The sequence below is a fragment of the Gigantopelta aegis genome, chromosome 12 (genome assembly GCF_016097555.1).
Source record: "Gigantopelta aegis isolate Gae_Host chromosome 12, Gae_host_genome, whole genome shotgun sequence".
Classification (NCBI taxonomy): domain Eukaryota; kingdom Metazoa; phylum Mollusca; class Gastropoda; order Neomphalida; family Peltospiridae; genus Gigantopelta; species Gigantopelta aegis.
Window position 1 is genome coordinate 29,878,819 of NC_054710.1, and position 27,290 is coordinate 29,906,108.

Sequence of the window (27,290 nt, forward strand, 5' to 3'; positions counted from 1 at the left end):
AGCAGCTAGAAACCACAATGTTCACCCGTTATTTCTTCCTCCACACAACCGTCACTGTCTTCAGCCTTTGGGCGTGTCTGTGTTCAGTCAAATGAAACACCATTTAAACACACAAATGCATAAATACTACCATGCTCACCCAAACAGTGTCTTAACAAAGAGGTACTACCTCGCCTTATTGAACCAGCGTACAGAAGTGCAGTGAATGTTACCAACATCATGTCTGGCTTTAGAACATCTGGTATTTGCCCCTCTGCACTATCTGCACCCTCTGACACCGAACATAAACAAAATCCCTCAAGAAAAGACAGGACTACAAACAGAAATGTCAAGATGTTATTCCAAAGTAAGACAGCTGAGTTTACTACTGCAAAGGAGGATGCAATTCATAAGGAAAACGAGGAAAGTATTCATCCCACTGTATGGAGCAGCCATCACCGAGGAAAGCTATTACCAAGAACAGAAGGAAAAACAAACTGAGAAGGAAAGAAGACAAGCAAAGAAAAGAAACATTTGTAATACAGTATTCGGCAGTCAGTCCAGTCAAAGGAAAGGAAAAGGTCCACAAGCATATTCTAGCTAGGAAAGAAATCTATGTAAAGACGTAGGGGTGCACTATGCAACTGAAGAAATTGATTCTGATACAGATGACGAGGTTTGTATTGTGTTTGGGAAATGGAAGTGAATTTGTGAACTCGGGCCAGTGCTCTAAGTGTGGAAAATGGGTCCATCTTAAATCTGCACCACTACATAAAGCCTGTCGAATGATGATGAGTTCTTCTAACCCCTACTGTTCAAACGCATCATAAACAATAACAACAAACAAATAAACAAACGAACAAAAACGTTCATGAACGTAAATATGTTGCTGTTCGATTTAAAGTTCATTTCAGATTTATTCCCATCATACTTTGTTAATTTTACCTTGAAATGTTTGGAAGAGCATTTTAAAAGTGTTCTAATATTAATCCTAGGATAACAGTACAAACTTTGGCGTTTATGGGCTACCACAGTAAGATCATAGGTCATAAAACAATAACGAGGTCAATAGGCCATATCTATTGCGCCGAATCACCGGACATGAAAAGCGTTGTGAATGCAGGGTGGTAAGTACACTTATTCACAATTTTAATTTTGTTTTTTAATTTTTACTGCAGACATTATACCAAATTGTTTGTATTTCACATAATACAGTACTTATTGTGTACAAAATGGTTTTATAACTTATTTTTTCCATTTTCATGCTGAAAATGATCTTTCAGTGCTTAGGTGCGCCGATACACCGGACACCACTGTAATGAATATTCCTGAATGTAGCCATAGTGAAAACAGTTTTGGATGCATTGTGAATATACAACATAATATTCTACTATCAAAGCTGAATTTGTATCCGCCATTAATAATGTGTTAATTTCATGTTGAAATATGCAGAACAAAACTTTTCATCTGTCTGTCTTGTCCGTCTCTGTCTCTCTGTCTCTCTCTCACTCACACTCACTCACTCACTCACTCACTCACACACTCACTCACACACTCTCTCTCTCTCTCTCTCTATATATATATATACGTCTCTCCCGCAATCACTGTATATACATTGGCAAGATATGATGACTAGATAAATATGCCAGACTACTATTTCAGAGTAGATTTTCAATAAACATACTGTTTAAATCATTTGTTAAGTACAGTAAATACAAATAACTGTTAGTTTTGCGATAACAATACAAAACTTATAAATTTATTTATGAATTAGAGTTTAGAAACACTATTTGAATGTGATATATTGTAGCTAGCGCCTTGCTAGGTTGACGATACTCGATTTGTGTACACAAAAATGGAATAAAGATTTTCTGAATATTCATCTAGGATAGCAGGATAAAAGAAATAACTGGTTACTGTCCTGAGATATCTGCTTTATCCTTCTCAGGTCGAATGGTGCCATTCTAACCTTCGCAGGATAAAGTTGATATCTTAAAACAGTAACTAGTTACGATATATCCACACACTTATACAGACAGAGCCAATTGTTCTATTTTAAATCAAAAGTATTTCTTGCTTCATTTGTTCCACTTTATGTAGACAGGGTTCAGGTTTGGGTTTTCCTCTTCTGTCTAGTCAGTGTTGTCAAGTACATGTCACTTGTGCCATTAGTGTTCTCATGTGTATTTGTCTTTAACTTGCAAGTACAGACATTTCAGCTTTCTGGTTTTCTTTCTCAGCATCGTCCAACGGCACTGCGTCTTCTTTGGATATCGCATTGCGTTTCCACCTGTCAAGTAAAATGTATCGAACATGTACTTAATGGTAGACATTTAATGGACTTTTGTTTTAACTTATTACAATTTTATTGTGTGTGAAACGGGATATGAAAGATTACCAAGTACAACGCCCCTATTCAGACAAACACACGAACTGACGAACGAAAGAAAAACTAACAAATGAATGAGAGAGAGAGAGAGAGAGAGAGAGAGAGAGAGAGAGAGAGAGAGAGAGAGAGAGAGAGAGAGAGATAGATCATTACCAGATTGTTTTTTGGTATTGTCAGTATTATATATTAGGAATGTAAATTGTATAATGTGGGCCTGTGGCGAGCATAATACATGATTTTTATTCCTAATATATGATATTGACGATACCGAAAAACACGAGGGTAATAACCTCTTTATCATATAATCTCAAGCTTAATACAACGCGTCTTTGTAAACTGTACATGCAATTTTAATTCCCGTCAGCCATTGCTAGGTATTCAAATAACGTAAGAATATGTGGCGCGGTGTCTTTTTGAATGGAAATGACGTCAAACTCGAATGACGTCATTTTCGATGTCCTTACATGAAAATAAACTAGTGCATAACGTTTTTTGTTTTCTGAACATTGGACAGCTTTCAGTGTAATACGGTAGTTGTCAAAACCATAGGTAATTCATAATATTCAATGATACATTTGTCTGCCTCATGTTCAGCTACTCTATGTCCACAGGGTTCTTCTACCCGCCATTTGCTACCCGGCAACCACAATCAGGACAACCTTGTACGTTCTTTGTTTTACACCGACATAATTTTGTTGCGAATGTTGTTTACAGAGAGGTAGTAAATGTAAATTACTGTTTATAAATTACGTCGATACATTATAATATAATGTGTTAATACATAAAATAACTCTTCTGCAACTATATTTATCGAAAGTAATTAAGGAACAGATGAAGTATATTAAATTAAGTTCTTATGTCTAAATGATAATGTAATTGATATTCTGATTTCTTATAACTAAATACTAATGGGTTTTAGTGTTAAATTATTGTGTGATAGTTAACTGAAGAAGGAAGGAAATGGTTTATTTAACAACACACTCAACGCATTTTATTTACGGTTATATGGCGTCAGACATATGGTTAAGGACCACACATATATTGAGAGAGGAAACCCGCTGTCACCACTTCATGGGCTACTCTTTTCGATTAGCAGCAAGGGATCTTTTATATGCACCATCCCACAAACAGGATAGTACATACCACGGCCTTTATTACATCAGTTGTGGAGCACTGGCAGTAAGATGTTTGCACAGTTTGTATCATCTCAGAAGAGAGTTTATTCTATGCTATTGCTATTATTGATATTCATGTAATCATGTACTTTGGATTATTGAGTGTACGATTCTTGGTGTGGTTTATTATCTCTATTTCCGACCGCCAGTTACCAGCCAGATGTTACAACCTTAGCTACACACACTTAGTATGTACATGATTGTATTGTAGGTATATTTCCGACCGCCAGTTACCAGCCAGATGTTACAACCTTAGCTACACACACTTAGTATGTACATGATTGTATTGTAGGTATATTTCCGACCGCCAGTTACCAGCCAGATGTTTCAACCTTAGCTACACACACTTAGTGTGTACATGATTGTATTGTAGGTATATTTCCGACCGCCAGTTACCAGCCAGATGTTACAACCTTAGCTACACACACTTAGTGTGTACATGATTGTATTGTAGGTATATTTCCGACCGCCAGTTACCAGCCAGATGTTACAACCTTAGCTACACACACTTAGTGTGTACATGATTGTATTGTAGGTATATTTCCGACCGCCAGTTACCAGCCAGATGCTACAACCTTAGCTACACACACTTAGTGTGTACATGATTGTATTGTAGCTATATTTCCGACCGCCAGTTACCAGCCAGATGTTACAACCTTAGCTACACACACTTAGTGTGTACATGATTGTATTGTAGCTATATTTCCGACCGCCAGTTACCAGCCAGATGTTACAACCTTAGCTACACACACACTTAGTGTGTACATGATTGTATTGTAGCTATATTTCCGACCGCCAGTTACCAGCCAGATGCTACAACCTTAGCTACACACACTTAGTATGTACATGATTGTATTGTAGGTATATTTCCGACCGCCAGTTACCAGCCAGATGTTACAACCTTAGCTACACACACTTAGTATGTACATGATTGTATTGTAGGTATATTTCCGACCGCCAGTTACCAGCCAGATGTTACAACCTTAGCTACACACACTTAGTATGTACATGATTGTATTGTAGGTATATTTCCGACCGCCAGTTACCAGCCAGATGTTACAACCTTAGCTACACACACTTAGTATGTACATGATTGTATTGTAGGTATATTTCCGACCGCCAGTTACCAGCCAGATGTTACAACCTTAGCTACACACACTTAGTATGTACATGATTGTATTGTAGGTATATTTCCGACCGCTAGTTACCAGCCAGATGTTACAACCTTAGCTACACACACTTAGTATGTACATGATTGTATTGTAGGTATATTTCCGACCGCCAGTTACCAGCCAGATGTTACAACCTTAGCTACACACACTTAGTATGTACATGATTGTATTGTAGGTATATTTCCGACCGCCAGTTACCAGCCAGATGTTACAACCTTAGCTACACACACTTAGTATGTACATGATTGTATTGTAGGTATATTGTTTATGACGTTGTCATGTACATGGATGTATTAAACATTAGTAATTATGAATTACTAATGACTGTATATCAGGGGTGGGGAAAAGCCCTTTTCTCCCGGTCTGGGACCGATTCTCGATCTCTGAAACCGAAATTATTTTTTAAAAACGTGTGTTTGCCGGTCCCACTTTTGTCATTCTTGTCGGTCCGAAGCACCTGTTCATTTCTATTATTGGAACAAATTCTTATCCGTCAAGTGGACAGGCCTGCCCAGACATCGGTATCTCATGCATGATTTAAAATAATAAATAAATAGTGGTCAATATGGCTAGTGGCAAGACATCTGTGATTTTGAAGTCTGCCTAAGTATATATCGCCAGTCACTGAAGTCGGACCTACAGTAGTGTCAATCCACAGCCACTAGGCTAGACATTAATTTTGTCAAAGTTGCTGAGCCGATCAAGAGATTAAACAGACGTTAACAATAACACCATTCTTGGTGAGAGAGCCATCAAGGTATTACACTCCAAATAAAACAAAGGACCCAGAGTTTGGAACTGGTTACAATCAACACCTGTCAACACCTATGTCGGGTCGAGTGTCCCAGTCCGAAGCAAGAGACTTTTGTGCAATACAAACTGCTTGAAATAGCATAAAATATACTGAAATAATCTATAAATGTATTTACTGTTGACTGTTCAATGTAGTCAATCCAATAATTATAAAGGATTTTAAAATTAACAAAAGGTTTCCACTTTTTTGTTAACAAGTGGGAGTAAACAGAACAGCTACATGTACTGGTTATCTCAAGAGCCAGTAGAGGTCAAATTTCGTCCAATCAGTGATGACGTTATTAATCTCTTTGTCTAAACATGTGCTAGCTCAGGTTGTCAAACGCTTCAACGGTGCGATCTTTTATTAATTTTCAGGACACAGTACTGAATATTCGTACTTTTTATACATATATGGGATTTAAATTCATAGCTTTTATTCCTTTTTTATATTATTTATTCCATTATGTAAAATATATACAATTTGTGGGGTGGTTTTTTTTTCACTGATGTTATTAAAAAAAAAGTTTTTTTTGTATTCCTTTTTTTTTTTTTTCCCTCCCCCCTCCGTTAATGATGACATCAAGCGGGACCGATTGACAATTTTATTTTTCCCCACCCCTGCTGTATATATGTATAAATGATTAACATATGATGTGTCATGAGTACTGTTTAATAGGAACCATGTATTAACATGTGATTCGATATATATCAACTATATGTGACAGTATGGGAAATGTCATGTGTCAGTTGTCATATATATATATGTATTTATTTATGTATCTATTTTCATAATGTCATGTACTTCATTCCTGTTGTATTTTAATTTATTGTTTTGATTGTTTTAAGGTTTTATAAATACTTTGTGTATGATGTTGAATAAAATGCCACTGTTCTGAACCTGCAGCTGTTTGTCGTCTTTTGGGCAGCAAACCTAAAGCTGTTACGCTGATACTTATTATAAGCGTTCCCGTTGACTATCGCAAGACAAACAGAACATTATACACATGTTGATATGCCAGTTAAGTAATGTTAATACAAACATTTGTTATAGGAACATTCCTGAGTTTGCTGCAATTTTATGATGCTATCGACTAACAGATATTTTTTTAACGATTGTAATTACATATCAAATATATTTTTCTGCATAAAATAATAGTATCTCTGTGTTAAACGTGTTTCTGATCGTTCTAATATTTGTATTATGTTAAATTTGATTTTATTTCCTCAGATATATTTTTTAATTACCTCTTGAATATGAGCCAAGTTGCAGGAATGAAAGTAGCCAAAATAATCACAGCCACCAATAGCACTATAACGCCGGAATCTAAGCCTTCACTCTGACTCTCTGGGTTTGGACCCTGGGTTGGACCTGTACTACGATCTGGAGCTGGACCTGCAGTTGGATCTAGACCTGCAGTTGGATCTGGACTTGGAGTAGTATCTGTAATCCACAATGAAAATAAATATAATGTTAAATACATAAATATTTAGCAGCAGCAGGAGCAGCAGCCACTAAAACTATGAGGACTGTTTGTGCTATGATTCCTGTTCCTAATCTGCCGATGTAATGCTAATGCATTTGACACTTTAATTAGCATGCAAATATTATAAAACTGGAATGAAAATAAGAATAATTTTCAATTCCATAATAATGTAAAATTAATAACCACTCATTTCGTTTTTCGGTCAGTATTCAGAAATAAGACGCACAACGGATCATAATTCAGATCTTGAGTCGTCTCCGTACGAACTCTGCATTGTTGGGGCGAAGGTTGGGGTGAACAAAGTTTTTGTTTCGTTATTGTTTTGGTTGAATATATATTTGTCTTGTGCGTACTTTATGGAGAGATAAACATTAGAACGATCAGAAACACACTGAATATACAAAACAAGACAATGCATTTAATAATCAATTTTAGCCACTGAAGATATTTCCCCAAGTTGGAAATGTTATAATGGCAGCAAACTCTAGGCAGTCCATTTAAAGAAATGCCTCCTCCCCCAGCACACACCACCACCACGCTTCCCAAAACCCAAACAACAAAAACAATATGTAACAACAATAATCGTATTTTATTTTAATATAATCTAATGTAATATTTGTTACTAAAATAACTATACAAAAGATAAAAGCATCAGTTAGTTAAAGGGTTTATGAAAGAAACCATGAAAGATAAAATACTACAGCTTGTCCGGGGACCATAGACTACTTTTGGGGGAACTTGGATTTGCCAGATATTTTTTTCTTTGCTGATCTGTTGTCTATAGGTAGCTCGTCGTGATTGAAGGCTGGTGTGTGTGTGTGCGGTGTGTGTGTGTGTGTGTGTGTGTGTGTGTGTGTGTGTCAAAACTCTAGGCCAATTCCACATATTAAGCCTTTTTCTTTAAGATGGTTACCCCCAAATATTAAAAAAACAAACCCAAAACCCCGTAGATTTTCTAATACTAAATGCATTAAAGAAGATTTGTGGTAAAGTGTATTCATAATGTAGGTACCTGTAACCATATAGTCCATTTCGATACCATTTAATGATTACTAATCTGTACCTGGTCACAACCACAGCACTTTTGTTACATTTCGGCAAAAACTGCATAAAAAGTAGGATGAAATGAGAGAGAAAAATAATAATGAAAAAATCAAATTAAACCTTGGCTCCCGGACGAAACCCACAAATTGTAACAATAAAAAAATCAAATTAAACCTTGGCTCCCGGACGAAGCCCACAAATTGTAACAATAAAAAATCAAATTAAACCTTGGCTCCCGGGCGAAGCCCACAAATTCTAACAATTAAAAATCAAATTAAACCTTGGCTCCCGGACGAAGCCCACAAATTCTAACAATTAAAAATCAAATTAAACCTTGGCTCCCGGGCGAAGCCCACAAATTCTAACAATTAAAAATCAAATTAAACCTTGGCTCCCGGACGAAGCCCACAAATTGTAACAATAACCATCTAAAGTCTAAAGAATGCATAATCATAACCAATCTAGCTATATACATCAAGAAAGCAATGGATATACGTAGTGAAAGTCTTCAAATTCAGTGGCATGTTGAATATGTTAAATAGTGGCATGAAACCATTCATGTATAGTTCGGTAACTATTTAAAAATATGTATACAACAAATATGAACACTATTTATCTATAGAAACAATGAAAGGTAAAATACTGGAGCTAGTCCTAGAGCCACAGGCTGATTGGGGGGGGGGGGGGGGGGTAACCTGGATTTGCTGGATACGTTTTGTTTCTTTGTTTTGTTTCTTTGCTGAGTCGTGTTGTCTAGGGATAGCTATTCATGATTTTAAAAAAACGAAAAAAAACTATTATGATTTTTTTTTTTTTTTTTTTTTTTTTGTATTATTTTTTGGGGGTGGGGGTTGGGTGCGTTTGCAACCCATGACAATTCCAGATATGTACTTCTTTTTTATTTTTGTAAAAAAGGTTACATACAAATATTCAACAATGCATATGTTTCTCCATTTCTTGTCAACTATTCATTAATGCTTATGACAATGTTGGTACCGTACAGTCCATTTCGATACACCGTGTGAACATTAACCCCTTCCTGGTCACACTAGTTTAGTAATTTTGTTAAATGTGTTAACTTAAAGGAATCTGAAAAACAACAACAACAATTTTTTTTAAATATTGACATCAAGTAGGATAAAAAAAATTTTAAAATAAAATTAACCGTTGGCTTACAGACTAAGCTCACAAGGTCAGTGATAGAAATAAGCAGACATTTTCACTAGTCCACCGAACAAATATATCAAGAAATCTACTTGTCCGTTAATACTTTCACTAGTCCACCAAACAAATATATATAGAAATCTACTTGTCCGCTAATACTTTCACTTGTCTAAATAAATTGTTAATTTTATTCAAGTGCAATGACATTAGTTTCGATTGCTCAAAATGAAACAACGTTGAACATTTTCACTTGTTCTCACTGAAAGTGTAACAATAAAAAAAACACACCCCATAAACCATCTAAAGTCCACCTAAAGAATGCGTAACCATGAAAAATCTATATACATGTATATCAAGAAAGCAACTGATATACGCAATACAATTATTCAATTTCAGTGTGCATTTAAAGTATATGACAAATAGTGGCATGTAAAGATTCATATATAGTTTGGAAACTATCTTAAAATATGTACACAAAAAGATACAAATACTATTTAGTTAATGAAAATATGAAAGGTAAAATTCCGTAAATAGTCCAGGAGACATAGGCTGATTTAAAAAAACAAAAAAAAACTACTTTTTTTTTTGGGTGGGTGGGTGGGGTGGGGTGGGCGCGGAATGTTTGATATAGTTCGCTACTCCAGATGTTTACTTCTTTTTCTTTCATTTTTCTTTTTTTCTTTTTTTCTTTTTTTACATTTTTAATGTCGATATTTCTCCATTCCTTATACTCATTCTAAAAAGAAATTGTTTTGCTTGTGGCAACGTTTATTCATGAGGTAGGTACCATGAACACTAACTATATACATTGACAAAGCAATTCATATACGTAATCAAATTCTTCAATTTCAGCGCGCATTTAGCATATATGTCAAATAGTGGCATGCACCGATTCATATATAATTTGGAAACTATTTAAAAATATGTACACAAAGATACAAACACTAAAATTTCGTAGCTAGTCTAGAAGCCATAGGCCGATTTTGGGGAACCGGATGATAATAATAATAGAGGTAGCTATTCATGACATAGTTGGGTCTATTTATTTTTTGTTTCTTTGTTTGTTGTTGTTTTTGTTTGTTTCTTTGTTTTTGTTTTGTTTTGTTTTTGTTTTTTTGTTGTTTTTTTGGGGGGAGGGCATTTGCTACAGTTCGTTATTCCAGATGTTTACTTCTTTTTCTTTCTTTTCTTTTTGTTTTACCTTTTTTTGTTTATATTTTTAATGTTGATATTTTTCCATTCATTGTACTCATTCTTAAACATTTGGTTTGCGTGTGGAAACGTTTATACATGATGCAGGTATCACACAACCGTTGGCAATTCCATATATTTACTTTTTTATTGTTGTTTACCAAGGTTACACCCAGACATTTTCAATAATGTAGACATTTCTCCATATCTTGTAAAATACTAATTCTAAAATATTCGGTTTGCTTGTGGCAACGTTAAAAGTTAATTAATGGGGTGCATACTTTTGTTAACTTTCTGCATTTAATGATGTGAAAAAAAAAGAAAAAAAAGAGAAGAAAAATGCATAAAAGGATTTACTTCAAGTTGGATGGAATGAGTAAAACATATTATAAAATGAACCCTTGGCTCCTGGACTAAGCCCACACAGTGTACAATAAAAAAGGTAAACCATTAGAGTCTGTGTAATAAAGACATAACCGTGACATAAAGACATAACCGTGACACATCTAACCATATACATTAAGAAAACAATTGATATAATTAATGCAATTCTTCGATTTCAGTGCACATTTGGAATACATGTCAAATAGCTTAACCTTGAGATAAAGTAGTTATAACCGAACAAATGTTTTGCCAAGTTCTAGTCAAATACCAGATGAAACGTTTAAAGTTTGTTTTGTTTAATGACACCACTAGCGCACACTGGTTTATTAATTATCGGCTACTGGATGTCAAACGTGATAATTTTGACATATAGTCTTAAAGAGGAAGCCCGCTACATTTTTCCATTAGTAGCAAGGGATATTTTATATGCACCATGCCACAGACAGGATAGCACATACCACGAATTTTGATATACCAGTCATGGTGCGCTCACTGAAACGAAAAATAGCGCAATGGGCAATACTAGATGATGGCATTACATGTTTTCATTTCCAATAAATGCTATTTCAATTTCATAACAGTTTTTGAAAATTTTGGGGTAAAAGGAAAAAGGACCAAGAGTTGACTCTCTTGAATAGTGAAATATTTCATATGTGTTCCTCACTGGTGTCGTAATTTCTATTATTTGCTGTATAATGTAGGTACTGAAAACATTAAAATGGTATTTTGTAAGACGCTTTGCAGCATTTACATGCAAATTACAGAAGGAATAGCACTTTTTACTCATTTTTAGACAGCAGTAGAACACATTGATTTATTAATCATCGGCTATTGGGTGTGAAACGTTTAATTTAATTAATGCAGGGTTTCTGCCAGAGGGTAAAACGGGTATGGCGCCATACCCAAAATGTTTAGCAGATTTTTTTTTTTCTGATAATATTTTGACAAAATTAATTACTCTTATCATTACTGTATGATTTTCTGAACCCTAACCCTAAACGTAACCCATTTTCTTTCTGGGGGGAGGCCCTCCATATCCTCTGTTGACTGTGGTTGCATTCTATTCCATAGTGCCATACCCATTCTGGCAAAAACACTGTAATGGTACTTTTGATATATTGTCCTGGAAAGGAAACCCGTTACATTTTTGTTTTTCATTAGAAGCAAGGGATCCTTTATATGCACCATCCCGCAGACAGGACAACACATACCACGGCCTTTGATATATCACGTATGCCCATTAGGCCGACGATGATTGATCCTAGACACCTGGGAATGCAAAGTATACAGTAAAATTAATTGTAACCATGCATGCAGGTCCTAGTTCATAACTTGAGTAGGTTATTCTTTAAAAAACCCCAGAAAAGAAAGGTAAACAAAGAAAACTAAAAGAAAACAGGAAAAGGCCCCACCCACCAATCACCCCTCTCAAACAGAAACTGTTGTACTTAATGGTTTTATTTATGGGAAACACTAAACTTTTAAACTAAAAGAAAACAGGAAAAGGCCCCACCCACCAATCACCCCTCTCAAACACAAACTGTTGTAAAATTTATGGGAAATACTAAACTTTTAAACAAAACAAAACAGGAAAAGGCCCCACCCACCAATCACCCCTCTCAAACACAAACTGTTGTACTTAATGGTTTTATTTATGGGAAACACTAAACTTTTAAACTAAAACAAAACAGGAAAAGGCCCCACCCACCAATCACCCCTCTCAAACACAAACTGTTGTACTTAATGGTTTTATTTATGGGAAACACTAAACTTTTAAACTAAAACAAAACAGGAAAAGGCCCCACCCACCAATCACCCCTCTCAAACACAAACTGTTGTACTTAATGGTTTTATTTATGGGAAACACTAAACTTTTAAACTAAAACAAAACAGGAAAAGGCCCCACCCACCAATCACCCCTCTCAAACACAAACTGTTGTACTTAATGGTTTTATTTATGGGAAACACTAAACTTTTAAACTAAAATACAATATAGAATTAAGTTGATTTGAATTGATTCAATTAAAAATAAAATAAATTTAAATTTAAACAAAATAAATAAAATAAAAAGATAAAAATAAAAATAGAAAAATGAAAATGAAAATAAATAAAATATAAGAAAATAATATACTGCAAGATAAATAAAATCCCCCATTAAAAATCGTAAACAATCTTAAAGATGCGGTATCAAAGATGGCAGCTTCAATTTTTCCAATGATACATGCAACTATATGCACATAATAATTACAGCAAATATGTTTAATTTATTAGTAGAACACAGTATTATAAAATATTTATAAGACCACACAGAGAATGGTGATCAATACTGTGTTAGGTGTCTCTGTGAGACGTATCTAGCAGCAGAAAGTCAACTTGCAAAATTGTGTAGATAAAGACAGAACTCTAGTCGTACTGAACGTGAATCTGTTCATATAATGCAAGCACTGTACAATTCTGATATTCCCATCAGGCATCAAAATAAGTCGAGAACGGCTGTTCAGGTTACCGGGAGGTTACCACATGTAAGAAAAGTCGAGAACGGTGTTTCGTTTCCGAACATAAATCAGGCAATGCATTCAGGAATTCCGCGTTTCCGATACAATTTCAGAACGTCCGCGTTTTAGCAGCGTCAACTAGATGTGCGCCGAGTAGTTTGCAGGAACATTTAATTTAAACGTAGAAGTACCGGAAAACAGTCTATATTCTGTGGTAACCTGTAAATGGGTTACCAGACACAGTGCTTATTTCGATGCCTGGAATCCCATGTTATTCATGCACATATTATATGTGGGATCGGTTAGTTTGTATAACCCGTTTGCATGAAAAGGGAACCGATGAATTAACATTAACACTATAAGGAATAAAGTTGAAACATAGTTACATAGATCCATAGAAACTCACATTTAATTTTTATTTTTTTTATTTTTTTTTATCAATTTGTTTTAAAACATTCTCAATAGAAATAAATAAAATAATTCTTAACATACTGCCATTGAAGGAACTGTTCTGCGTTTACTGTCATCGTGAGATGTTTCCGATGAACAGAATCCTATTTGTGACTAACAGCCATTTCTCATTTTATTTTGTAATGTATATTTATTTGTACGTTCGAAATTACTGAAAGGCAAAATCATGTATTTAATGTCCTCGTACTGTTTTACTGATTATGCGTAACAATTCAGGTAAAACTGTCTAAACTCGCCATTTCAGCATTTTGAGATATAATGTATACAGTTGATAATTTTTATGCCCCCCATCCCACCCCCGCCACTTTTTGTTTGTGAAAATATGAATTTAAAACTAATAATGTTTTTTGTTTTTTTTAATGAATTTTAATATTACTAATTACACAGTTACAAGTGAATTCATCAGTTACCGTTTGATGCAAACAAACAATTGTAATTCTTGACAGCTAATGTAAAATTAGTGAAATACTGCACTTCTAACTATGGTACTGCAACTTTAGTCTTATTTCAGCTACAATTTTATTTTTTAAAACCCCAACCAAATATAAAATACTGGAACACCCAAGAAAAAACAGCCTTGTTTACTCATACAGTTTCGTATGAATTGGAAAAGAAAACTGTGGAGTTTAGCGTTGGCATGTTCGTGTCGTCCGTATCCAGGTACTAATTACAGAAACATGCAGAGCTGTCAGCTTGATTTGGGTTTCTCTTAGTTATTAGATTCGTTCTGCAGATCTTTTGGCTTTTTTCTTTTTTGTTATAGCTTTCTTCTTCTTTTTCCTGTAAATAAATATAATCTGTGATTTATTCCTAATGTTACATGACACAAATTGTAATATTCCCTTTAGTGTTATGATCACAAAAATAGCAATGTGTTATGATATCAAAGATTAGTATTGAAATAACCATAATAAAATAATACTTTTTTAGTATGTTAAAACATCTTGTTATGACTTCCTTTTTAACTCAATTTCACAAATATTTCTTGAAAAGAAAACAGTTACATTTATTTTGTTGGAGCAATATTTTTCAACACTAAAAATAATTTCTACAATTACATTTGCTTATATCATTGCAGCACGGAATGAATATGCTAATGTGAAGGTAGAATGTGTTAAAAAGCGAACGAGATGGGAAGCTTTCTTTTCCCACAAAGATGGCATGAGAGTGAAGAAAGAAAGAAAGACATGTTTTATTTAACGACGCACTCAACACATTTTATTTACGATTATATGCGTCATACATATGGTTAAGGACCACACAGATTTTGAGAGGAAACCCGCTGTCGCCACTACATGGGCTACTCTTCCGATTAGCAGCAAGGGATCTTTTATTTGCGCTTCCCACAGGCAGGATAGCACAAACCATGGCCTTTGTTGAAGCAGTTATGGATCACTGGTCGGTACAAGTGGTTTACACCTACCCACTGAGCCTTGCGGAGCACTCACTCAGGGTTTGGAGTCGGTATCTGGATTAAAAATCCCATGCCTCGACTGGGATCCGAACCCAGTACCTACCAGCCTGTAGACCGATTGAGAGTGAAGATGCAGAGGACAGACACATTGAAGGTAAATCCGTGGTGTAACTGAGCTGTTTTCTTTAGTTATTTATTTATATTTCAAACATAGAGAAGAGGAGCCAGAAGATGCCGCCAGCTAGGGTTGGGGTGAACTGCCATTTATATATGAATTCGCCTTTCAACAGGCATAGCAAAATTTTCAAAGTTGAGGATGGGGGCAGTGCACCAAACGTTTATTACAAAACTGAACGAAATCATCCACCTGCAACACCGTTTCAGTTTTGAGGTGTAATATACGAATTTTTGAAAATCGAACTATTTCGTCGCCCCTTTCATATTCGAGTTATCAAAGTTTGACTACACATATAATTACAGACACACCTGTCTTAAGCGGTCACACAAGGAAGTAGATAAAGTGGCCGCTTAAGACCAGGTGTCCGCTTTTTATGAGTTGCCACATTTATAGTCTTTAAAACATTTGTCGTTTCTTGTTTTACGGTCTGTACTGCTAATCAACGGATTTGTGCTTCACAGTTGAACTTTTGACGTCGTCTCCTTCAGAAATAATTGAAATGAAATGTATTAAATTAACCCTTCTTAACATGTTTGTTTTCTTTTCCCATTTAATTATATAATTCCTACTTCATGCGGTGTATTGCCATAGCAAAATTCAAGCATAGCCTGACTAGAGGCAATTAGATGCATTCCAGAGTCATACTTTCTTAACTGATACACAGTGATGAAGATCGGTTATTTGCTGCACCTTATCGCTGTTGTTATCGCTGCATTTGACCAATTTGGGATCCGATTTAGGTGACCACTGGCCGCTTTAGACAGGTGAACGCTTATTATAATTTATAGGTGTATTTACATTATAAATCGTTTTGGGAAGCAAAAAAGTGGCCGCTTATGGCAGTTGACCGCTGATCACAGGTGGCCGCTAGGATAGGTTTGACTGTATGTATGATTTAATTACCTCTTATAAAGTATCCACACAGTAGGAATAGCAAGAGCCAGAACAACAGCGGCCACAATTCCCGCTATAACAACTGCACTTGGTTCATCTAGAAATATACATCACTATCAATTAACGTAGCATTCTGTTCACTGCTATAACTCTTATACATACGTAAATCACCAATGTCTGCACACATTAGAGGGACGTTTTGACAAAGCGTGACTGCTACCATGAAGAAGGAAATGTTTTATTTAACGACGCACTCAACACATTTTATTTACGGTCATATGGCGTCAGAACCCAGTACCTACCAGCCTGTTGACCGATGGCCTAACCACGACGCCACCGAGGCCGGTCTGCTACCATGAGTGCCGTCGGTAGATATACTGTCATTTTGCTGGTTCACTGTTTGTACAGTGATAATTCACCAACAATGACGATCTCCACGATGGCAATAATACAGGCCAAATGGCCGACAGGTCCTCTGATTAAAATGAAAAGTGTTCAGTTTACTTTACACCATTAATGATACTGCAGTCACATTTTGATCAACGAGCTCTGTATCGTATGCACTGGTTTCAATAATTTATATGTTCTGCTATTTTGATTAATGTTTTTTTCAATGAAATTGTCAAATGTTAATTTTACTGTTCACAAACACTTAGAATTAAAAGGCGCATTGTGTTTAGCACAAACTGTGGTCAAAGAGTTGAGAATGAAATGTCTGAACATAAATTAGTAAAAGTAAGCATATTTAACTTACATATTTTCTTCATAATTACAGACACATTATTGCTATAAAATACTGTCGCAACAAGAAACAAATCCCACAACCCTCCCCCACAAAAAAAAACCCCAAAACACACCCCCCCCCCCCCCCAAACCACCACCACCAACAACAACAACCCAAACACCAAGAGTACCGGTCAGGGGTGTAGGCTGGGGGGTTTGGACGAACCCCCCGCTGAAGCAAATGGTCCGCTTTCAATACTAAAACATACAGGTTTATAAATATGGAGTTTCGGGTGGTGCAAAAACAAAATAGAAAAAGGTCCACTTGGCTCATATTCGAACCCCCCCCCCCCCCCCCCCCAGTCGAGATCACGCTACGCCCCTGCCGGTGAGGTACATGATACGCCCGTATATACTCTTATTCATAGACGACAAAAATGTGATGACTTTTACAACTGTAACCTAATCATCCTAGTTTTGTTACAGTTAATCCAAATAGTCTTAAGGTTAACACCCTGATGCATGAAAATTAGCAAACATGAATACGATTAATTCTCAATATAATTAAAGTCAACAATCAGTATAATGTAAACAAGCTTTCTGAGAGAACTGGGGGTGGGGGGGGGGGGGGGGGGGGGGCGGGACGTAGCCCAGTGGTAAAGCGGTCGCTTGATGTGTGGTCGGTCTAGGATCGATTCCCATCGGTGGACCCATTAGGCTATTTCTCGCGCCAGCCAGTACTCCACAACTGATGTAACAAAGGCCGTGGTATGTACTATCCTGTCTGTGTGTGGATGGTGCATATAAAAGATCCCTTGCTGCCAATCGAAAAGAGTAGTCCATGAAGTGGCGACAGCGGGTTTCCTCTCTCAATATCTGTGTGGTCCTTAACCATATGTCTGACGCCATATATCCGTAAATACAATATGCTGAGTGTGTCATTTTTTAATAAAACATTTCGTTCCTTCTGAGAGAACTGTTGAGCGCCATAACTCTGTGAACAAGAGTACTAGTGAGCTACATGATACGCCTATCAGGAGTTTGATGGAACACTATATCTATATTAATGAATATGTTATGGGTATGATTTAATTTTAATTATGTGAATTTTTTGTAATGGTATGGATAAACAATTTGTTTTAGACCAACCACCATCCCAAGATGTTCCTACATGTGGTTTGATGATCCTGTTATGCATCTGTATGCAAGATATGATCTGGACAAGGATTTGTGTGCAGCAGACCGTGAAATGTGGGTCACACTGACCTAGTAATAGTATGCGACACACCACTATGTGAGGTTTGATGGTCCTGTATGCAAGATATGGTCAGGACAAGAATTTACTGTTACGTGCAGTAGACCATGAAAGTAGGTCGCAGTGACCTAGTAATAATACATGTCACACTTTCATCTCAAATTGTTCCTACGTGTGAGGTTTGATGGTACTGTATGCAAGATATGATCCGGACAAGGATTTACTGTTATGTGCAGTATACCGTGAAAAGTAGGTCACAGTGACCTGGTAATAGTATGCGACAGGCAGGTTGTGATTTGATACGATCCAATAGCAACAAACAAGAACCATTTGCACCTTCTAGTATTATCTTCAATCAGTGAATAACATACAGTCATATAGTATTAGTTATGCAGTTTTTGCCAGGGCGTACGGGATTGTACGCCCCTTCAAATTCTGTATTTCCTGAGGCGAAGCCGAATTTATTACCTTTTAGATCTTTTTCAAACATTTTGAACAAATCACACAAAGATTTTTAAAGGAAACATGACACGAGACCATATTATAGCTCATTTTAAAAGAAAAATGATATAAAAATAATATAGAAATAACTTTATAACAATAAAATACGTGTAGTTAACTTAAAATGAAGAAATTACGCTAATCAGTATCAAAGTACGATTTATGCATATTTCTTCGTGAGCGTTCGGAAAAAAAGGGAAGTGACGTCAGAGCCGCTGTACTCTTCCATTGTTGTTAACTGTTTATATATGGAGTAAGGGGCTTACGATCTTTTCAGTCCAACAGTGCCGTACTACGCGGCCTTTGGGTGTAAAAATAAACAGTTTAAACGATCGGGATTGTCTTTTTATGGTTTTCCAAAGGATTGTATCCGAAGAAAGACGCGTGTATTTTATCGCAAAAGAAAAGATTGGACACCAACACCGCATAGTACTTTGGTGTCAGCCTATTTACAGCCCGGAGTCCGAACGTTACCCGGAGACAAAAACAGTACTCGGTTGCGAATGCCGAGGTGTACATTGTACATATTTGGCACAAAGATACACCTCAGCATGATGTATTTATATATGTTAAAACAAAAATGTAGAATTTTTTATTTTTTTATTTTTTTGGAAAAAAAAGAAGATTTTTCATGTTAGGGCTGTAGGCCTACATAACAAAATCTGTATTCACCGTCCGAAGAAGGAAACGTCAACAAGTAATTAAATATGGCATATACAAACATGGGATTTGGCATGAGGATACATCTCAGTACGATGTATTTAAATATGTTTTTTAAAAACGTGTAGCAAACAATAATAATTTTAAATAATGTTTTTAATCTTCGGGCGGAATACGTCACAAAAACGTTCCTCATCGCCCGAAGCCCCAAAGCAACACGAAGTTCAATACAAAATAAACCACTACTGTCGGTGTCGAAATAACTATTATGTTTCATCCACGGGCTGACTTGAGAATCGGAGTGTTGTTTTAGTTAATTGGTCCTTTCTTTCCGTGGCCTGCACATGTGATTCCTGATTGGCAGGTGTATATTGCAGGGTATCGACCAGGTAAGTGATTACCACGGTCTAGACATACGTACAAAATACGTGCCAGTTTTTTTAAGATCACAGGGTATTGTGGCGTAACCTATCGCGACTATAGTACAATGTTAATGGACTTTTTTCAGGCGCCCTGCTTCATTACTGTAAATAATGCTGTAAAACCCTTGATTAAGTAGACTTTCCCATCTAAAATTACAAAACTGACCAATTACGCAGTACCAAAGAAAAGAAAATTATCACTTGGGTATCGTGAGTGGTCGATTTTACTCTAACGCACCCTACCAATAGGCCTAATAATATGCTACTTTTTTTATGAGAGAAAAATACTATAACCCCATTTCGTTCTATTGATGCAAATAGAAATATATTTAGTTTAAAAGTTGATTATACTCTCAAGTCATTTATGTTGTTTTACAAGCCAGGTTAATGAAAGTGAAGCGCCTTGTCGTAAATTAGAGTGATAAGAGTTGCCCCCCTTTGTTTACAAATCGTCTGCGTTTGACAGCTCGCTACAATCGCTAAACGATTCGGAAATCAGTGTAAACCACTGTGCATACAGATTTCATTATGTACAGCCCGAACATAAAAAATGCGATATTTTCTAAAAAAAAAAAACACCAAAAAATGTTTGTCCTACATTTATATTTTTTACATCATATCGAGGTGTATCTTTATGCTAAATATGAACAGTATACACCTCGGCATTAGCATCCGAGTTTTGGTTTTGTCTCCGGGTTACTTTCGGGCTCCGGGCTGTAAATTGGTCGACCGGTCTGGTCTGGCACCATCAGTTTCTCCACCCTCCGACTCGCTATCCGTTTTTTCTTCAGTATCACTGTTGTAAGTAAATGTGTGTCTTTCTTCATTTACTAACAACTCATATTGATACGGCAAAACGTTTTGCGAACGAACACTCATTGTTTTGGTAAGCTGTGCAAGTCTTAGATTCTTTATGAGTGGTACGGACTAATGCTTTTAAGTGTAAGGCTTCAGATCAAGCGACGCGTCTCTGACGTCACGGACCTGTGATTGCCCTGCTCATTAAAGATCGGCAATTTCCGCTAAGAGCTCGTATCTGGGGTTCTTTTATGGAGATATTTTAAGTAATTAATTTTTTATAATATTTTTTTTTTTAGGTGATTCAATTTATAATTAATTGTACATGGTTGGTGCCAAATATGGTTTACGTGACATGTTTCCTTTAAGGTTTAAAATATTTTTATAAGATAACATTTCAAATAAAACACAAAAATAGTATTAACGTATTTGCGGCCTTTTTTTGTTGTTGCTTGTGTGTTGTTTGGAATGCTGTTGATTCTTTTTTGCAATATTTCTGATTCTGTATGATTTCCGAATCGTTTAGCGATTGTAGCGAGCTGTCAAACGCAGACGATTTGTAAACAAAGGGGGGCAACTCTTATCACCTTAATGACACGGGTCTTGTCAATTTAGAAATAAAAATTATTACACGGAAAACTACCAAACAACTGATTACACTCGGGCACATAGATATTTATCAAACTATACTTACCCGTATAACATTCCAAAGAATGCATGTCATGCGTTTTTCAAAGAAATAGTTTTGTTATAGTTCGGTCGCCTACACAGTGATAGTTCCCGCCATTAAATTTACAATGCAGTAGCATGAGTATGCGAAAATCACTTACCATAAATCGCAATCTCTTTCAAACAGAATTCAATACGTATTTCCTAGTTTAAGAGCTGAGGCGCGAGAGTGAAAAAACAAAACGATAACAATTCTGCCGAACTTACAAAGCGGAAGTCACGTGACAGTTTCGTACACCCTGGCAAATTTTGTATTGGTGCCCAAATTCTGTATTGACCCGGAAAATTACACGGTGTACCTGTGGTATGGATTAGCTATTGACCAATCAAAACGCATGAAATTTATCTGAAAGGTAATAATAGCATGTATGGGGATACCAGTGACCACAATATGACGACATGCATGACAACGGTAACCACATCGTAACTAGCAGTGGTACGTCTGTAGCCACTAAGGTGGGGAAACAATTCCAATAGTATACATCTCTGTATATATAAAAAAGCGATTGAGTTTTTGCATTGTTGGCTATTGCAGTGCCTTTGCTTATCATTCATATTTAACATGCATCATAATATTGCATTACAGTGGTTTTGCTTTTCTCTTCTTATATATCTGGTTAATAGTTGTTCAGCAAATACAAAATGAGAAAATGCCTTCAAAAACAAGAAGCGTATAGTTTACAACGCCCAATCAGAAGAAAGTTTGCCAGAAACAAGATTATGGTCACTGGGATTGATGATTAGTGGTCGGCTGACCTCATGGATACGGTGGAATTTGCCAAATCTAATAGAAGTTACACCTTTGTGTTGGTAGTGATCGATGTCTTTTACAAATACCTGTGGTTAAGATCTTTAAAATATAAAAAAAAAACCCACAAACGGACTAACTTCACATTAGGTGATGAGGTATCTTGATGACAACCTTACCCAAATCGTCAGTCGCCAACACCGACTCGTCAGTAGCCAACCCCAAATCGTCAGTCGCCAATCCCAAATCATCAGTTGGCAACCTCAAGCCCATATCGTTAGTCACCGAACCCCAAATCGTCAGTCACCAAACCCCAAATCGTCAGTCACTAAACCCAACCCCAAATAGTCAGTCATTAACACCAACCCCAAATCGTCAGTCACCAACCCTAAATCGTCAGTCGCAAAACCCTAATCATCAGTGACCAATCCCAAATCATCAGTGACCAATCCCAAATCATCAGTCGCCAACCACAAATCGTCGGGTCGTCTAACACTCGCCATCAGACCAGCCACGCCTCCACGTCCCCGGCGTCTGATGTGGGAGTGACTCACTGGACGCTTAGTGGTTAGTGAGAGAGAAGAGGGTGTAGTGGTCTTATACCTACCCATTAAGTCGTTAGAATTCTCTCTGGGTGGGAGCCGGTGCTGGGCTGCGAACCCTGTACCTACCAGCCTTATGTCCAATGACTTAACATGAAGTGTGAGATATCGCTCAGTGGTAGAGCACTCGTCTGCACTGATAATTACAGGAAATGTTCGTAATATGTGGCCTTGGGTTTTTCAGTAACTCATCAGTATCTTTGTTTCTCAGACCGGCCTCCAGATACCGACTCCAAACCCTGAGTGAGTTCTCCGCAAGGCTCAATGGGTAGGTGTAAACCACTTGCACCGACCAGTGATCCATAACTGGTTCAACAAAGGCCATGGTTTGTGCTATCCTGCCTGTGGGAAGCGCAAATAAAAGATCCCTTGCTGCTAATCGGAAAGAGTAGCCCATGTAGTGGCGACAGCGTGTTTCCTCTCAAAATCTGTGTGGTCCATAACCATATGTCTGACGCCATATAACCATAACTAAAATGTGTTGAGTGCGTCGTTAAATAAAACACTTCTTTCTTTCTTGTTTCTCAGACTTTTGACGATATACTTATTTTATTTTGAGAGACTTTGTTTCGGAAAGATGTCTTATTTCTTTGCACAATGGCAGACAAGCATGCAGCCGTGCCTGCTGTTGCTGTCATTACCATTAGTTTAATTTTTAAGACAAATAAAATTTAAAAAAAACAACGGAGAAGAAAATGCAGAAATCGCATTATATGTGTCCAGGAGTGGATTAGAAATCGAGACGCTCTTGGGGCATATAATAATATTTTGGAGGAGCTTCGTTTCACAGAAGTGGACGGCTATTCCAATTTTATTCGAATGAATCCAGAATCATTCCAGCACCTGCTGAATGTGGTTACACCTATGATTACCGTGCAGACACTCGTTTCGAGACCTTAAAACGCAAAGGAAACTACCAGTCACGGGCGTAGGAAGGTGCTAAAAAGTGTATGTGAGTGTGTGGGAGGAGGGTGGTGGTGGGGGGGTGGGGTGGTGGTGGGGGCACACACGCATAAATATATATACACTATCGCTGCTGCTACGAAGTGGGGGGTATGCCCCCTCTTGCCCTCCCCCCTCCCGTTTCCAATGCTAGTGCCAGTAGTGATTTATAGGTTTTAGTTTCCTTAATCAATTCGTTACTAGACTATATTGTATCATTAACATTCACAGGCCTGAGATTAAAGAACAATTATGGCAACCCCAAAATAGGTTAGCCCAAATCACACTTCAGGTAACCTGTTTTGTTTTAGGTTACCTGATTACAAAAAATGAGCAATTTACGACACAAATTAATGATGTTATATACCAATGTTGCATAACAATCAAACTGAATCAGTTTCAGCATTACAAGTTTGTTTACCAATTAGAAAACAAACTACCGTAATTTCTATTTTTAGCTATTGGAATATTGGTGGGTATTGTACAGCATTGCATTTATTCTATGATTTCCAAGACCACTCCGTAATTTAGGCCTTACATACGGTATACATAGCTTATTCCATTTGCAACGGAGTGGAACATTCTATTATGATGTTGGATAACATTTTTAAAAATCAATATTTAAAATTGTCGTTGCACTTTTAATTAATATAAATTGCCCCAAAGTTAAATACTTACCACTAATAAATGTCAAAATGAAAAACAAAAGTCGCATCATCCATGTAGATCACGTGATTAAAACAACGAGAATCCTTCGATTACAAAGTCGGCAAACTCATGACTGATCGAACAAAAAGCGAATCTCGATGTTACCGGAAATTCTGTTGTAAGGTGCTTTTGGAGGAAATAAAATACAGAAAATTCAATATGTACTGGTCAAAATCGCCAGTTTTTAGGTCGCGTCAGTATGAAGTTAGGTAACCTCCAGGCAACCTGAACGACCGTTCGCCTCATATTATCAGGCCTGCATTCATGACATTTACAGTGTTGACACATACACATTTAATAGTGAAATGCATGCAGTCTATACAGAGAGCATAGAACAACATCAGGTAAACATATTTAAATTTGAAATTGCTGACTAATGAAACATTTTCCATCTCCAATTTTTTTTATATGTTGTACCAACACGTCGGGTTATAACTTTCATCAAAGGTCATCTCAAGGTCACATGTCCCACAAGGTATATGCATATAGCTCAAAAGGTCATCGACCCAAATATCAAGAATAATGCCAGATTTGGATTCCTTGTATTTCCCACTTTCCAATAACTTATTTGTCAAAATTGGATCACTGTTTGCAGAGTTAAATGTTGGTGGCCATGCTCTCTTTTGCCAAAATTGAAAAAAAGGTCATATCTGCGAAACCGTCGATGCGATCGAGTTGAAACTTGTAATTTCACGTGTTTTTGTTTTTTTTTTTTTGGCCAACGTAACCATATATACCAAATGTCATTGAAATTGGAGAAGGTAGGGTTTACATTTCAAATGTTAATTGACACACAATGACCCTTCACCTGTCTCGGAGAGTATTCCATAAACAGGCAAAATAGCAGGCGGCACTAAATTACATGCCCTTTGCCCTAGTCGATCTTAGTGAAGTCGAAATAGGTGACATGGTTATCATCCAATATGCGGAATCTGTGTCATTGTAATGTGTGCTTTTCTTCTCTCTCTCCCTCCCTCCCCCTCCCTCTCTCTGTCTCTCTTATTCAAGATTTTCAGGGTTTGAAGCGGGCCCTACTTTTCTCTCTCTCCCTATCTCTTATTCCAGATTTCCAGGGTTTGAAGCGGGCCGTACTTCTCTCTCTCTCTCTCTCTCTCTCTCTCTCTCTCTCTCTCTCTCTCTCTCTCTCTCTCTCTCTCTGTCTGTCTTATTCCAGATTTCCAGGGTTTGAAGCGGGCCCTACTTTGCTCTCCCTCTCTCTCTCTCTCTCTCTCTCTGTCTTATTCAAGATTTCCAGGGTTTCAAGCGGGCCCTACTTCTCTCTCTTTTCAAGCTCTCCTCCCTCTCTCTCTCTCTCTCTCTCTCTCTCTCTCTCTCTCTCTCTCTCTTTTTACAGATTTCCAGGGTTTCAAGCGGGTCCTACTTATCCCTACTTCTTTGTTAGGCTTCTACTTATTCCTTCTTTTTCTTGAAAACAAAAAGCCCTACGTGCCCTACTTTTTCGTGAAAATATTTCGAGAAATAATAGAAAAGTTTTAATTAAATGCATAGATTGAACTAAACTAAATCTTGATTTTAATAACAAGCATTTTCTAGTATTTTTGTAGGATATGTTTGTTGCAGTAGGTCTCCAGTACTGCAAGAGGGGTTCCATGATGAGAATGACTGGTGCATGTTGACGAGTCAGAGGCACCCACTTTAGGTTCATCTCCTCATTCTGTTGCTGAATCCCTCTTGAAGCACTGGTTTCTAAGCAAAGATGCACTACGTGTACATCAGAATTGGTGAGTAAAGATCCCTACTATGCCTACTTTTTGCCATTAAAATTCCTATTTTTCCCTACGTTTTGAAGAAAATCCTGCTACTTTTATCACTACTTTGTTTGTTATTGGTCACTCGAAAGCCTGGATTTCTGTTTGGACAAAATGTGGAGAAAATTTAACAGTAATTAAGGATAGGATAATAAATTATGGACATTGTTAACAATTCATTCTACAAAAAAAAAAAAAAAAAAAAAAAAAAAAAATTCTTATGGATCACTGACCTATATCCGTCACTGTAACGTTCTTGCTGGTCTCCCAATTCACTCCTTTGTACTTGTCAACGTTATCTGTGAGTTGTATTATGCATTTGTATTCACCCGAGTCGCCGCTGGCTATTTCTGTGAACACAACTTGTAAGAAGGCTTCTAGTGGGCTACCTTGTTGTATCTCGCCGGTTGCCGCAATTCTCTGTGCTAACTGTTCGTCTTCCAGGACGGCCTTTCCCCCTGTCCCTATTGCAGCCACTGTCTTAGACAACGTGTTATATACTTTATCCAGTTGTATCAAATAAATAGCATATACAGGTAGCTCGGCGTTTCCAAGACGACATTTTAATGTCATGGTACTTCCTGCAAATGTTGCATCCAGGCGCACAACGTCATCTGTAAATAAATCTGATATCAGGGTCCGTGCTTATAAAACGTTTATAGAGTCCAGACTCAATATCTAATGCCGTCACATGCATAGAATTTGTATGGTTCACGTCTCAGACTCTATTGGGAGTCCGAGTCTAAACATGTTATAAGCACCAGACCAGGTCATAGGTGTTAATATGCACATTCAGAACAAGCTTTTGTAGCACACGCCAATCATGGGCACAGGTGTCGAGTTTCGAGGACAGAAACGGGTTTGGGGGTGGTGGTGAGGAGAGGATAGATGGTCGCCCGCGCTGGCATGAGCAAGGGTGCATAATGAGCTCGGCCAGGGTCGGTAGTGGACGAGGGGTTGGTTTTGGTGTCGTTTTATAAATGTAAAACTATGTTAAACCTATTTTTAATAATTATAATACTATTAGAATATACCTCTTTTTTTCACCTTCTAAATAGCCTCTTTAGTCAGCTTGTAATAGCTAATTGTTTTATTCATATATATTTTATATGTATTATTCTAGTTGTATTTGAACAATTATATGCCTATACCTCTGATATTCAGTTTGTTTTAACCATTTATTATATGACTATATTACTCCGTA

The 27,290-nt window shown here is 36.9% G+C and overlaps 1 protein-coding gene across 1 annotated transcript in view; it reads right to left on the reverse strand.

The window, feature by feature from the left end:
• Positions 1-1,651: 1,651 nt before the first annotated feature.
• The window catches only part of LOC121385959, a 58,397-nt gene continuing 32,758 nt past the window's right edge, over positions 1,652-27,290 (reverse strand). Inside the window, exons 5-7 of the mRNA XM_041516752.1 lie at positions 26,320-26,700; positions 6,756-6,951; positions 1,652-2,269 (exon numbers count right to left, since the gene is read on the reverse strand). Coding sequence (XP_041372686.1) covers positions 2,173-2,269; positions 6,756-6,951; positions 26,320-26,700 — 674 coding nt within the window. The 3' untranslated portion in view covers positions 1,652-2,172. The remainder of the gene's footprint in view (positions 2,270-6,755; positions 6,952-26,319; positions 26,701-27,290) is intronic.